This window comes from Cucurbita pepo, chromosome LG18, assembly GCF_002806865.2.
Source record: "Cucurbita pepo subsp. pepo cultivar mu-cu-16 chromosome LG18, ASM280686v2, whole genome shotgun sequence".
NCBI lineage: Eukaryota > Viridiplantae > Streptophyta > Magnoliopsida > Cucurbitales > Cucurbitaceae > Cucurbita > Cucurbita pepo.
Window position 1 is genome coordinate 4,961,483 of NC_036655.1, and position 14,741 is coordinate 4,976,223.

At 37.6% G+C, this 14,741-nt stretch overlaps 2 protein-coding genes across 3 annotated transcripts; both read left to right on the top strand.

The window, feature by feature from the left end:
* Positions 1–5,714, top strand: LOC111780727 (zinc finger CCCH domain-containing protein 64). 2 transcript variants are annotated; one of them, XM_023661207.1, is made up of 10 exons: positions 1–136; positions 257–530; positions 925–1,054; positions 1,157–1,276; positions 2,726–2,843; positions 2,920–3,368; positions 3,467–3,752; positions 4,239–4,332; positions 4,736–4,887; positions 5,106–5,714. In XM_023661207.1, the coding sequence occupies exons 1-10, from the start codon at positions 62–64 to the stop codon at positions 5,232–5,234; spliced, it is 1,827 nt and encodes a 608-aa protein (XP_023516975.1). In that variant the 5' UTR covers positions 1–61; the 3' UTR covers positions 5,235–5,714. The 2 variants fall into 2 exon arrangements, with proteins under 2 accessions (XP_023516975.1, XP_023516977.1); XM_023661209.1 differs by having other exon boundaries at positions 4,739–4,887.
* A 3,785-nt stretch (positions 5,715–9,499) lies between these two features.
* LOC111780726 (receptor-like serine/threonine-protein kinase ALE2) lies at positions 9,500–14,709 on the top strand. Its single transcript, XM_023661206.1, has 11 exons — positions 9,500–10,207; positions 10,298–10,438; positions 10,672–10,803; positions 10,893–11,105; positions 11,212–11,277; positions 11,375–11,488; positions 11,578–11,691; positions 11,767–12,426; positions 12,557–12,946; positions 13,027–13,270; positions 13,616–14,709. Exons 1-11 carry the CDS (start codon positions 10,135–10,137, stop codon positions 14,307–14,309), a joined length of 2,841 nt encoding a protein of 946 aa, XP_023516974.1. The 5' UTR covers positions 9,500–10,134; the 3' UTR covers positions 14,310–14,709.
* Positions 14,710–14,741: the final 32 nt, after the last annotated feature.

A 14,741-nucleotide genomic window follows, 5' to 3' on the forward strand; every position in this document is an offset into this window, starting at 1 on the left:
CTCAGGCAGTTGGCACTCAGTCTCCGTCTTCGCTACCACCGTGCCGGCACTGGAGTTCACCATGTCTCCTCCGAGAATTCTTCTCTGCGGCGACGTTTTAGGCCGTCTCAACCAGCTTTACAAGCGCGTCGTCTCGGTGTTTCTTCTTCTCCTTCTTCTCTTTCTCGCAGCGTGTGATCTAGTTTCGTTTTCTCGTTCTTTTTTTGTTTTTTTTTTTTTTTTGCTAACTGGAATGAGCTCACTTGTGCTACTATAGGTTAACAAATCGGCCGGTCCGTTCGATGCGCTTCTTTGTGTTGGCCAGTTTTTTCCGGACTCAACCGAACAACTTGACGAGTTCATGGATTATGTTGAAGGTCGATCAGTAATCCCTCTTTCCACGTACTTCATTGGAGACTATGGCGTTGGTGCCGCTAAGGTTCTATTGGCGTCGTCTAGAGACTCGGGTAATCAAGGGTTTAAAATGGATGGCTTGAAGATTTGCGCGAATCTGCACTGGTTGAAAGGCAGTGGGAAGTTCACGCTACAAGGTATGATTCGAATTTCTCGTACGAGGATGAATCAAGGCTTTATTAATTTATTTATTTATCACTTCCAATTAATACACTGCGCATTTCGAATAAAGGACCTAGAAATCTGATCTCTAGTAAATGCATTTTGCTAACGAACAGAATTCCAACTCGTATCATTGTCTTCCAGTCTGAAACGAAGGTCGTTCTTCAATAGTTGAGCCATACTGTTTGAAATAACAAATTAAGTGTAGAATAGCTAAGCGAAGCTCGGTGAAACTTTCAATTTGGATCCTCTTAGAACCAAGGATTTCAAAGCACTAAATGCTATCTATCGTTCTAATATAATGTCTTTGAACAAAACGGAGTGCATCTTTTTCATTTCTTCATCTGCTGATTGATTTTTCATATGTAGGTTTGTCTTTGGCATACTTATCTGGTAGACGTTCTTCAGATGGTCTTCAGTTTGGAACATATACTCAAGATGATGTTGACGTCTTGCGAGCAATAGCTGAGGAACCTGGAGTTATTGACTTGTTTCTCACATATCCTTCATTTTTATAAGTAGGCATCTTCTTGTCCGCTCTTGAAATTTGTTCATGATTTTTTTTTCCCTCTTAAATTTCGATGGCCTTAATTGATCACACAAATGAATGGCCAACTGGGGTTACAAATAGAGCAGCAACTCCAGATATCCCCCCTGGAGTCTCAGATCCCTTCGGAAGTGATTCTACCGTCTCTGAGTTAGTTGTGGAGATCAAACCACGGTATGTTACATTGTAAATGACTAGATGTCTTAGTCTCTGTACCTTGTAAGTTATCAATTGAATTACATAACTTAATCAATATCAGCGTGCAGGTGAACTTTTTCAATGTGACATTTACTTGTCAGTGGTTTAGAATTTTATCTCGTGCTCATTGTCCATTAAATTTTACAGTCCAACTAGAGTTTAGGCCCAAGCGTTTTTGCTATCTCAGTCTTATAGATGATACTTATTTTCCATTCTAATTTCAGTTTTCAGGAGTTTTGTATGCATTAGTGCTGTAGGATTAGTAGTATTATAATTTTGTTAACCCTATTTTTATCAAGGTAAAATAAAAGAAAACACAGGGAATACAAAAAATATCACCAGGGAGCTCAACCAACGTGAGAAGGAGCTTAAATCAAGCAAAATAAGGCATAGAGAATGATCACAAGAACACGGGGGGTCCAAAAGAGAGGCATGAAATCTAGCTAGAGATCACAACACCCCCTCATATCTTTCAACCCTTCTAAATAGCACAAAGACCTCACAAAATAGCACAAAGACAAACAAACCAAAGCCTGCTACCCTTTTCTCAAGAGGGGGAATGGGGAAGAAACCCCTCGAGCATGAATCTACAACTCCAGACTCACAAGGAAAGCTCCACAACCACTTCGTCAACAAGGTCTCGTTTCACATCCTAAGATTTCCCTCACTTGCCGAAGAAACTTCTCTTCTAAGAGAGTAAATGTTTTTGAATCTTCTCCTTGGGGTCCCACAAAGGCATACTCCTGGGGTTATGGCTAAGGCCATAAGACTCAAATAAGAAGGGAATGACCCCCCCCCCCCCCCCCCCCCCCCCCCCCCCCCCCCCCNGCATTTAATACCAATAACTGAGCATATGCCTCTGTTAATTGTTAAACGCGACATAGATTCAAGGAACTACAAAGTATGGGTTAGTTGACAAAAGACTCCTTTCCTCGTGCAAAATAAGACAATGTTATCAACAAGTTGGTGATGGGACAAAGGTATATTATCCTTGCCCACCTGAAAACTCTCAACAGCATCCTTCTCGCTCCTCTAAAAACAATCCTACTTACAATAGCCACCACCGGAGGAAAAGAAATTTGGTTGTTTCTCAGATGCTGACGGGAGTCTTTTGTTTTTGCTATTGGTAATCATGCATGCAAGTTTTTCTCTCAATTTCATTTCTGAGACCAAAATTTTATGGCTCAATTAATGTCTCTGGTAGGAGTTCTTTTGTTTTACTGTAGGAAATTTTATATCCAGATCTTTTAATCTGCCTATTAAATATGGATTAAGGTCTTGTGGCTCAATTGCTGCCTCTGGTATATGCTGTATTGTCATGAAACTATAGAGCAGAAGTTTCCCACTACATGCATAATATTGAATTTAGAACATGTCTGTAAGTACCGAAATATAAGTATTCTGATAAAATTTACTTCTTCTTAGTTACCACATTGCAGGAACAAAAGGAGTGTTTTATGCTCGAGAGCCTTACTCTAATGTTGATGCTGTGCATGTGACTCGCTTTTTAGGTCTTGGTTCTGTAGGAAATAAAGAGAAACAGGTACGTTATGGTTTGGGGTTCCCCCCACAGGAAACGTAGAGTTTCATTTCTGATGCTGTATTCACCTGTTTCTCAGAAATTTATTCATGCAATTTCTCCCATCCCATCATCTACCATGTCTGCCGCTGAAATTAGCATGAAGCCTCCCAATACTACCTTATCTCCATACACACTCACTGAACGAAAAGCTGAAGCCTCAGACTCTGCAAAGAGGTCCAGCAATAGTGTTTCTGAATCGCAATATTGGAGATACGATGTGTCTCAGAAACGACAAAAATATGGAACTGCAGATGGTAACAAGCTTTGTTTTAAGTTTACTTCTTCTGGATCTTGTCCACGTGGAGAGAAATGTAACTTTCATCATGACATGGATGCAAGAGAGCAATCCCAGAGAGGTGTTTGTTTTGATTTTCTTAATAAAGGAAAATGCGAAAGGGGTCCAGATTGCAGCTTCAAGCACAGCTTACAGAATGAAGTTGACAGCCAGTCTGGGAAGAGGAGATCTGGAAATGCTGGAACCAACAGGTCTCTAGTTCATTATCTTGATTAATTTATTATCCCAACGAACTGATTGATTAGATATTTTAAGCTTACTTATTCTCTGTTCTATGATTGAGGTGCAGGTCTAAAGAATGCTGGTTTTGTTTGTCAAGTCCCAACATAGAGTCACATCTTATAGTCAGTGTAGGTGAGAGGTTCTACTGTGCACTGGCCAAAGGACATCTTGTTCCAGACCACATATTGATTGTACCTGTAGAGCACTTTCCAAATACCCTTTCTCTAGGCCCAGAATTTGAAACTGAAATCAATAGACTCCAAAATTGTCTTCAGAAGTATTTTAAGAGTCAAGGGAAGGAAGTTGTGTTCTTTGAGTGGGTTTCAAAGCGTAGCACCCATGCTAATCTTCAGGTAATTCTTTGCTCTATACATACCATCCTTGGAATTCGAAAGTTGAAATTATGATGGTGCACTTTGGCTTTCTTAATGGGTCAATAATACTCCATCCTCGATCAAGAATGAAACGAAAGGATTAGACGTTCGTTAAATATTTCTTCCTTGTCACCGGAGTACTTCCAACTTTAAAATGGTTGACCAATTCATGATGCGTACTTTTGCTGTTGTGTTTAATTAATGCATCAAATCAAATTATTTGCAAACAGAAAATAGCGAATGAACTTCCAGATTTTTTAAAAGATAAATTGTTAATGTATTAAGATCAAGTATTTATCACTTTAAATGAAATAATCAAATAATTTATGGTACTATTCCTTTTCCTTTATGAAATTTATCATTTACAACATTAATTTGGTCTATGGAGCATATTGCTGAATAATATTATGATTAAGTAGACTTGATTTTGGTGATTCACCCCAGCTAGTTGTGTTTTGATATTAGGCTGTTCCTATTCCAACATCTAGAGCTCATGTCGTTCAGAACATATTTGATATGGCTGCTGAAAAGCTGGGCTTTAAGTTCGTGGCCTCTAAATGTAAGTTGATGTTATTATTATCTAAATATCAAATTCCCAACTCTTTCTGGATTGGGTTTTATGGTTGATGTTGGTCCTGTTTCCACGTCCTGAAGTGGGTCCCTTCCCCGCAACAGAATAATAATACATAATACTAAAAAGAATGTACATATCCAATAATTGATCAAATTTTATACCTTTCTAGATTCTTAATAAAATCGTTGAATTTCTATGCACTTGCATGGTTGAGACATGTGATATTGCTGCTTCTAGCATCTTTTCCTGATTGCAAGATTATTGTGCTGAAGTAACTTTCAACTTCATGTTGCCTAATTTCTATTGTGATTTGTCTGGTAGAACATGAAGTAGAAGATATTTTATGGTTTCCGCCAGCCCTTTATTTTGTTGTTGCTCTTGATTTCAGCAGCAGATGCTCCTCCTGGTGAAGGAAGAAAATCGTTGAGGACTCAGTTTGATAGTAATCGCAGTTTCTTCTATGCTGAACTTCCTGAATGTGTAACCTTATCGCATGTTATTGAGGAGACAGAGATATTTCCAGCCCAATTTGGACGCGAGGTTAGCTTAAAAAATTCACAAATTTGTAAAGTCTTTCATACTCTTTCACCGTTAAAAAGGAAAAAATATATATATACTAATGATAACAAGGGGACTAAAACGAAGATTTGGAAAATCTCATCATTCCCAACAATTTCAAGACAGCCTTCCTTTGTCAAACAACGGATGGAACTTCTTTCATGAGAATGGTAAAAAAGTAACCGAGAAACCTTTTGCAGGTTCTAGCAGGCTTGCTTAACATGGCTGATAAGGCTGATTGGAGGAATTGTACCCATTCAAAAGAAGAAGAAACAAAGATGGCTGAAGAATTCAAGATAAGATTTGAAAATTTTGATCCTAATAAGTGAGCTAGCTCTTAGTTGTAGTTGGGAAATTTTTCAGTCGCTGCACTCATGCTTTCACTCTAGATATGCACCTCCTAAGGCTATTATACCATCCCAAGGACATCGTAGAAAAGTAAATTATTTGGATATTTGAAGCCTTTTTCTTCTTCTAGAGCTTAAACAACCAGATGAAGATAATTCGATGATATCCTTCACATGATAGCAAAGGTTCTGGCACACGACTTACCGCCTGGATGCACTGGAGTGAAAAAGGGGCGTCTGGTACTGTTATTGTTTCATGCATCCCAGCTCGGAATTGACGGTCCAGCTATCATAGGCACGCACAGGTCACCTGTTTATCGGTACGAATTCCTTTTCTCCATGCCTTGGTACTTTCTTATGATTCTTTTTCTTTAGAAATTCCATGTTGCTGTTGGAACTGTTTTCAGCATAGCTAATTAATTTTCTTCAGCAATATCTCAGTGTGAGAAGAGGAGAGGTTATAGACTTGATGGTTGGTTGAGATTGAAGAACTGACGTTCTATTTACGAGAAGTCTTTGGCGATCTTTGACTTNTCTTTTAAGAAAGATGAACTGCTTTCATCCTTGTTAACCTTTTTGAAATTTCCAAAAGTCCAGACAACAATTAGGCTCAATTTCCACGAGAATTTCCTCAGTGGTTCACCGCCCAAGAGTCGCCCTCCACGTCTAAGAATTTATGAACCACTTGTCAGTCTACTGTAGCTCTAGCTAGAGTCTAGATGGAGGTCCATTGGAGTTTGGGTTAGGTGAGGGAGATGAACTTCTTGGTTATTTGAAAATTTTATAAATGAATTGATATATTAGACAAACTTAAACTATGTTTAATGGAACTTTAAAGTTTCAAATTTTTGTTTAGTAGACTTGTGAATTTTAGGAAATATCAAAGTTAGAACACCTATTGGATATAAAATTAAAAGAAAGATTTAAAGATGCCTTGAATATTTAAGGTATAGTAATTGGATTTATGAGTTATGGAGAGTCCTCAAATGTTGGATGAAAGTCCCGTCGGCTAATTTAGGGAATGATCATGGATTTATAATTAAGGAATACTATCTCCATTGACATGAAGGTTTTTAGGGAAGCTCAAAACAAAGTCATAAGAGCTTATGTTCAAAGTGGATAATATGTGGACAATATTATATTATTATGAAGAGATGAACAATATTATATTATTATGAAGAGATGAACAATATTATATTATTATGAAGGGATGAACAATATTATATTATTACGAAGAGTCGTGTTCTATCTCACCATAGATATTTAGATGGATATTTAAATGGTGCAATGTGGATGAAAAGATGTGTACGTGGTTGGAGTGGATGAGATTGAATTGCTTCCAAATAGCTTTAAATTTTGTCATTTTTGCTTATTCACTGCATGAGCTGAGCCTCCATTGAATAATATTAAAAGTCAGGACTTCTTATGGCATATTAAGTATTTACATTCCCATTGTGGTAAATTTTAGTTAAAAAAATACTTTTTTTCAATAATATTTTTCTATTATTAGATCTCTGTTTAGATCTATGTATTAAGTTATTAACCTTTTATTTTTTATTTGATAGGTCAATAAATTTTAGTTTTGTACTAAATAGGTCTTCGATTTTAACAAATTAATAAAAAAATTAAACTTTCATTTTTGTATCTAATAAGTCTCTACATTTTTCAATTTTGTGTGCAATGTGTCATTTAACGTCTTTAAACATTCATGGATCTATGAAACATAAAACTAATAGATACGAACTTGTAACTTTAACTTTTATTTTTCATACGGACTTGTTAATTTGATTATGCTTTTTTGAAGTGTATTCTTACATTAATTGTGATGGTAGCAATTGGCTACAATTTTACGTCCCGACCAATAGTCACAATTCACATCTACGAATTTATGAATATATTGGCAACTTGAACGTGTTTAAGTATTTAAGTATTATAATTGAACGTGTTTAAGTATTTAATTATTATAATTGAGTCAAAAAAAAGTTCAAATTTTCACTGTCACGCAAACGACAAAGATTTCTCGAGGTACCTTGGTGTGGAGGAAGTCAGATGTGGGAATTATTCACTCTTCCTCTGTCCCTTTTCAGCCTTAAGCAAAGCAAAGGTAATGATACAGAGACAAGACAACGTAAAAATTACAAAAATAAATAAATAAAATAACTTTAGAAATAAGAATAATAATAATAATAATAATTTTAAAAATAAAAAAAAAAAGTGTCCAGCTTGGAGAGATTGAAACTTAGATCTATGGCATATTTGCACATGATTGGGAAAGGACAAAGTGGTTGAAAACGACCTCATGGGTTTGGTCATATACTTTATTCACTTTTCTTTTTTCGGTTTTCATTTATATATTTAACTAATTCCTAGAATACCCATTAGGTTTTCGAAAGACCCCATATGTGTACTCGAGCCTTTTCATTCGTCAAATGATGATGATATAAGGCTCGTTATACATAGTGGTGTTAGCTCATAGCTGGAGCGGTGGAAGAGGAATATTGGTCGGTTTTACAGAAAGTCTTTAGGTTTAATTCATCGTTCGGTTTGTCAAACTGACCATATCTTCTCGTTAATTAACATGTATTTTTTAGTGGGCAGACTGAGTTACTCTTACTCCACGTGTTGTACTTTTCTTTTTATAAAAAAGATGGTTTATATATACGTAACGCTTCAGGCTAAAGATCTAAATTTGATAACTAATGACTTCGACATTTCCTTGCATCTCGTGCGACAGCACCAATTTAAATGAATAAGTAGATTCACTTTTAATGATATCTCAATTCATAGCAGATAGACAATATTTTGTAAATGAATAACCAATTTGAACATATCTCAAATGATTACATGATAGGGTCGGTTGCTTGTCGAGGCCTCCAATGCATTATAACATTGTATTCCATCACTATACAATTGGTTGGGAATTAAATAGTGTGTGTTTTAAGAACATGTGGGCCCAAAAAAAATAATAACAATAATAAAATAAAAAGGGAAGTGCTCTCAACAATGGTGGGTCCTCCATAGTTGTGTACATCCATTATTTACAAATTGGTCCTCAATTTTCTTTGCTTTTACAAAAATGGCCCTTTCGAATAAGTGTTTGCCAAACAACCCCTTTTTTATTTCTTAATTTATTCACTCGCCCTTCCAGGTTTACCTAACTTAATTAATTCTAAACCAAAGATTAGCTCACTAATATTCATCTAATCTTTACACTTAACTTCTTCCTTCATGATTTGGCCATGTGATTACCTTCTACTACTTCTCAACCACTCCCTAATTTTAAACTAAAATCCCGACCTTCTGTATCATATAAATAAAGTGTTAAATCAATAGTTTTCTGGTACGTACGCTCCATAATTACTAAACTCAAAAAAAATTATTTTTTTAATTTATTGATTTTCCACTTCGATGAATCAAATTTATGACAGTTTTGGACGATGATATAATATCTTAACTAGTTAAGTTAACTTTTGCTTCTCATTTCTTCTAGGATGATTCTTAAAATTCATGCCTTCTGAAAATATAACATATTTTAATAATTAAGATATTAGGCTCGATGGTTGGGGACAAGAAATCTAAGTATGAGTCAGCTCAATTAAGAACACACTAATGTTAATGGCTCCAAAGATATCTATTTTGTCCGTTTTCTTTGAGTTTTTAGACAAAAAAGAGACATTATTTCGAGTTTTGATAATTATTTATGAGTCATTTCCATTTTTGTCATCTCCCAACACACCTCAGACCAAATTTGTAATTTTTATAATTTTGTCTCTTTTTATTATTGTCCAAACTTCTCGATTTAAGTCGATAGATTAGAATAATACGTTTTTATTTATCTAAGCTTCTCTCGTCATTTGAGCTCAGAAAATTTGCACGAGATTTCGCAAGAGACTTACCAATGTTAGCTTTGACTTTTAAAAATAATGCTAACAAACCTATTAATCTATTAATTTTTTCAAAAAAAAAAATATACGAAATTAATCTAAGAGTACGATAATTTAAACCTATAACATGGAGAATATTAAATTTGCTTAATGTGATGAACTACTTTATAAGGCAGATTAATCATTCTATAAATGATCATTAATAAGTATTTGAAAACTGTTTTCTTTTTGGGATAAAAGAAAAGGAAAACTGTTATCTTTCCACAGCGATTTGAGTGAAGATTTTGACCCATCCAATATTTACAAACAAGTCGTTGATTGAAATTATTAGAACATTGAAGCTTAAGCAGCAATTTCTCGGATTCTTAAACAAAAAGTTGAATAAAAAACAAAATTATAATCCAAGATATGGAGGATGAGAAGTCAGTCATATGGGTCTCTAATTGTGTCACCATCTGTAGAAATGGCCAACACGAAGCACTGAAAACCAGGAAAATCAGCAATCTCGATTATGAACTCCGAAGACCCAGATATCAAATTTGATTCCCCGTTGGATCCTAAAACCTCCCATTAAAATATTTGCTTCTTTCGCTCAGTGAGCGAGTGGTATATGAAGTGGGTTTCTACTGTTCTTGGTTTTGATTTTGGTTTTCTGGGTCTGTTTCTTTTGGAGAAACTCCTTGTTTTTGGTTCATGGGTTTGCTCAAATCCTTGCAAAACAGAGTCGAAAATGGATGATTCGTTTGTTTGAGGTGTTTTTTTACCAAACCCATCTCTGGGTTTTTGAATCGATTGCTTTCTTCTCACTGTTTGTGGGGGTCTTATTCAGTCCAACATTGTTCTTGCTTCAAGTTATAAATTCCCATTTAAGTGATTTGTTTAATTCGTTTTCATCTGTTTGTTCGTCTTCTTCTTCTTCTTCTTCTTTTAATCGATGTTGAATAACTTTGTGGTCATTTGAGGAAGTGGGTTTGGATTGGGGTTTGAGTTCATACGGGATGGAGGTTCTTCTTCCGCTGCTGATTCTTTGTTTTGTTGCTGCTAATGCGTCCGACCTTCGGGAAATCGCAGGTAGAAACCTCTTTCGTATGCACATTTCGAATTCGCTATCTGGGTTGTTTAGATTTGAATGAACTGCCGCTAATGGGTTTATTCCGGCAGCTTCACTCGGTGCTCCTACCGTGTCGCCGCCGGTTAATAGCATGCCTCAGCCGCCTTCACCAGTTCAACCCAGTTCCCGGCGTGACCAAACAAGCAATTCATCACCGAATGTAGCTCCAATCCCCGAGCCAATTTCTCCAGGTTCCACTGAAAACTTAGCTAATTGTTAGCTGTTTATGTTCCTGTTCTTCTCTTATTTGAACCATTTTCATAAGCAAGTTTCCTAAGAGCTAGGAACAGTAAGAATTCTTGTCCCAATTGTGGTCTGGATCTAGTTGTTTGAAACTGCTGATGAATTTCTACTGTTCTTGGTTTAAAAGCTTTGTTCCTATATGTTCATGGTGGTTTGATCTGATCTATTTTGATGTTTCCAGAGCCTAATATCTCTCCAGTAGTTGCTATTTCGCCCAAAGCTGGTGACATAAAGAGCTTAGAAGCACCAGTAGCTACACCTTCTAATGCATTGCCCAAGTATATGCTACCTGTGAATCATTCCCCAAAGGAAGGTACTATGGAAAAAGAGTATTTCAGTTGAATTGCTCATGAACAAAGAAACTCTCTCTCTGGTGCTTATGTTCTAGCTCTTTTTATGAAGCTCCTTCTACTCACAATGACATGGGACGTTCTCATGACACTCAACGGCCGATCGTTCCACCGCGAAAAGCTCCGTTTCGTAGAGGAAATCTTTCTCCAACATCTCCTGTGCCTTCAAATTATAAGCATCATAGAAGGAGGAATCATATCATTAGTCACGCACCTGCACCTGCACCGTCATATCCGATTTCGTCTCGTGCGATAGAACCGTCAGGTATTGGTTTAACCTTGATTTGGCTAACTTTACTGCTATTTTCAATCTTGGTGTCCCTGACATTAATGGCCATTGAAATTTTTCCCCTCTTGGTTTGATATCATAGGACCAGTTGTTTCCACGGCACAACATTCACACGAGAGAGGAGACTACGCTCCACCTATGGAGTCAGGTAGTTCGATGTATTGATATCGTATGTGAATTGTTTAAAAACAAGAATGAAAAACTGACCGTTGTGGCTACTGGCTACGTACTTTATTCCTGTGCAGATCCTTCGTCGATATCTCCTTCACATTATGATCGTCCACCGCTTGTGACTCATGTTTCGCCTTCTCCTTCGCCTTCTCCTTCACCATACCAGAAAATGTCTGGTCATACTGAAAGTATGGAGCATAACAATGTTTAAATCAAAGAACTCTTTCACATACCAATATAAAACATTAACATTGTTGTTTGTTCATTCCATTTTCAGGACATTTTTATCCCCCTAAAGCTTCACCTTCACCCTTGAAACCTTGGGCAAAAAGCCCGAAGATGCCACCGCTGCGACCGATACATACATTGCCTCCTCCACCTCCCAATGAAGGTATACATCTACTCGAAATTCTCATCCAGATTATAAAGGAAATTAGTATTCAAGAACATGTTCAATTTGATGTAGATTGTTCAGCTACCCTGTGCACCGAGCCATATACAAACACTCCCCCAGGATCTCCCTGCGGTTGTGTTTGGCCCATGCAAATTGGACTTCGCCTCAGCGTTTCGCTATATACGTTCTTCCCCCTGGTTTCGGAGCTGGCAGCAGAAATTGCTGCTGGGGTGTTCGTAAAGCAAAGCCAAGTTCGAGTCATTGGAGCTAATGCAGCTAACCAGCAACCAGATAAGACTGTTGTTCTTATTGACTTAGTCCCACTTGGGGAAAAATTTGACAATACTACAGCCTTTTTGACTTACCAAAGGTTTTGGCATAAGAAAGTTTCTGTCAAAGCTTCCTATTTTGGGAAATATGAAGTATTATACGTTCGATATCCGGGTTTACCTCAATCACCTCCTTCTGGAGATTCAGGAATAGATAATGAGCCTTATTATAGTAATAGTAACGATGCAAGGACGGTTAAACCGATTGGCGTCGATGTACAGAACATACAGCACAAAGACAGGATAAGTGGTGGTATGATTGCCATTATTGCTCTATCAACTACTGTTGCAGTCGTCTTATGCGTTGCGACTGCTTGGATTTTGCTCCTCAGACGCAACGATGGCGTTTGTCAGCCGAAACCTACTCCACATGCTTTGGTATCTTCCCTCAATAAACCATCAGGTAAATAGATTGCCTACTTATGCTGCCCCCCTGCAAAGGCGGATCTCTTGCAACGTTATTTTACTGCATTCGTTAGCTCACTGTTCTCGATCCTCCTCCGGGATTTTTCTAAGTTCATAGAGTCTTGCAGGTGCTGGTGGATCAGTCATGGCAGCCATGCCAAGTTCTGCTTCTTTATCCTTTGGATCTAGCATTGCCCCATATTCAGGATCAGCCAAGACATTCAGTGCCTCAGACATAGAGAGAGCAACCAATAATTTTGACCCTTCAAGGATATTAGGGGAGGGTGGCTTTGGACGTGTTTACAGAGGCACTCTCGAAGACGGTACCGAAGTAGCAGTTAAAGTTCTCAAGAGAGATGATCATCAGGGCGGTCGAGAATTCTTGGCTGAAGTCGAAATGCTTAGCCGTCTTCACCATAGAAACTTGGTCAAGTTGATTGGAATATGTACTGAGGAGGGTAGCCGCTCCCTGGTGTATGAACTTATTCCAAATGGCAGTGTGGAATCTCACTTACATGGTCAGAAAATGCTTCTAATGTGTATCCTTTGTAGTTGAGGCAGCATGATAACAATTTAATTTTACCTATTCTTCTATCAGATGTTGATAAGGAAACTGCCCCACTTGATTGGGATGCTCGGATGAAGATAGCACTTGGCGCTGCTCGGGGTTTATCCTATTTACACGAGGATTCGAGTCCGAGAGTCATACATCGAGACTTCAAATCCAGCAATATCTTATTAGAACATGATTTTACACCAAAAGTTTCGGACTTTGGGTTGGCTAGAACGGCAATGGATGAGGAAAGCAGACACATTTCGACACGCGTCATGGGAACTTTCGGGTAAGAATTCCTTCCGTTTGGTCGTGTTATTAGAAGTTCTTTTGGATTTAACACTGCCAGATACCGTGAAGAACCAAGCTGAGGTTATGGTAGTTAATATAGTTGTCACAATCTTAACTTAATCCCTTACTTACTTAGGCATGCACCTGAATTTTAAGCAAACTTGATTACCTTCAAATCTTAGAGTAAACGTCTGTTGATTTTCCTCACCAACAATGCACCTGTGGAAACAAAATATATTAGACCTTACTTTTGAACAATAATAATGAGATTGTTATGCATCTTCGCTTTGTTCGTTTTTGTATTTTATGCCTTCTCTTACTCGAGTTATTGCATCTCCTACAGATATGTGGCTCCGGAATATGCGATGACGGGGCATTTACTTGTGAAGAGTGATGTTTATAGCTACGGGGTCGTTCTTCTCGAGCTATTAACTGGGAGGAAACCAGTTGACATGTCGCAACCGCCTGGTGAAGAAAATCTTGTTGCTTGGGCTCGTCCACTACTCACGAGCAAAGAAGGTTTAGATGTTATAATTGACAAATCACTCGATTCTAGTGTTCCTTTTGAAAATATTGCCAAAGTGGCTGCCATTGCTTCAATGTGTGTGCAACCAGAGGTGTCACATCGACCTTTCATGGGCGAGGTCGTTCAAGCTTTGAAACTAGTATGCAACCAATGCAACGATGCTCGAGAAGCAATCTCACAAGCTGGTTCAAGCCTAGATAATTCGTCTGTGGAGATGAATGACGAGACATTGAGTTCAAGATACATGCTAGACTCTTTTCATAGCGAATATTTAGTATCTGGCTCAATGTCAGGTCTTGATGTCATCGATACACGTCTCTCAATGTCGGGCATGTTAAATACTTCAATTGGAATCGGAATGCTAGAATCTAGATCACTCGAAAGATGCCTAAGTTCTAGTCCTCTTCGAAACGGGAAAGGTAAGAGACACTTCTGGCAAAGAATGAGAAGGTACTCTGGAAGTAGCATCAGTGAACATGGAATGCCTAGATTATGGTCCGGTTCTACCTAACAAACAAGCAAGTCCTTCCACATACTTCAATTTCGATGTTGACCGATTTTGATCCAATACGCCCTAAGACGAACGAACATACATACAAATTTCAACTAACTGGCTTCCAAAATAGCTTTTGCAGTGCTATACACAACAAATTGATGGTATTGTAGAGGATAAGGTGATGATGAACTGGGGTGGATACAAGAACGGTTAACCTTCTCGTTATCCTCGACGTTTTTTTTCTTCCTTGCTGTTGCAGAATAAAGCATTAGAGTGAAGAAAATGCTGTAAGATTCAGAGTCAATTTTTTTTTTTCTTTTCAATCAATGTATAGAACACTTTGTATCATGAAAAAAGACATCCATTAGTCTCACCTGTAATATCATATAATATCATCCACCACGCTTCAAAATAATAAGAGTGAAAAGACATCCATTAGGCCTTCCT

Bases quoted from the DNA above. Each gene is read 5' to 3' on its own strand.
- LOC111780727 (XM_023661207.1), top strand. From the start codon at position 62: ATGTCTCCTCCGAGAATTCTTCTCTGCGGCGACGTTTTAGGCCGTCTC. The intron at 137-256 runs GTGTTTCTTCTT...GTGCTACTATAG, and splicing joins TTTACAAGCGCGTCGTCTCG to GTTAACAAATCGGCCGGTCC. The intron at 3,753-4,238 runs GTAATTCTTTGC...TTTTGATATTAG, and splicing joins GCACCCATGCTAATCTTCAG to GCTGTTCCTATTCCAACATC.
- LOC111780726 (XM_023661206.1), top strand. From the start codon at position 10,135: ATGGAGGTTCTTCTTCCGCTGCTGATTCTTTGTTTTGTTGCTGCTAAT. The intron at 11,692-11,766 runs GTATACATCTAC...AATTTGATGTAG, and splicing joins TCCTCCACCTCCCAATGAAG to ATTGTTCAGCTACCCTGTGC. The intron at 13,271-13,615 runs GTAAGAATTCCT...CATCTCCTACAG, and splicing joins CGCGTCATGGGAACTTTCGG to ATATGTGGCTCCGGAATATG.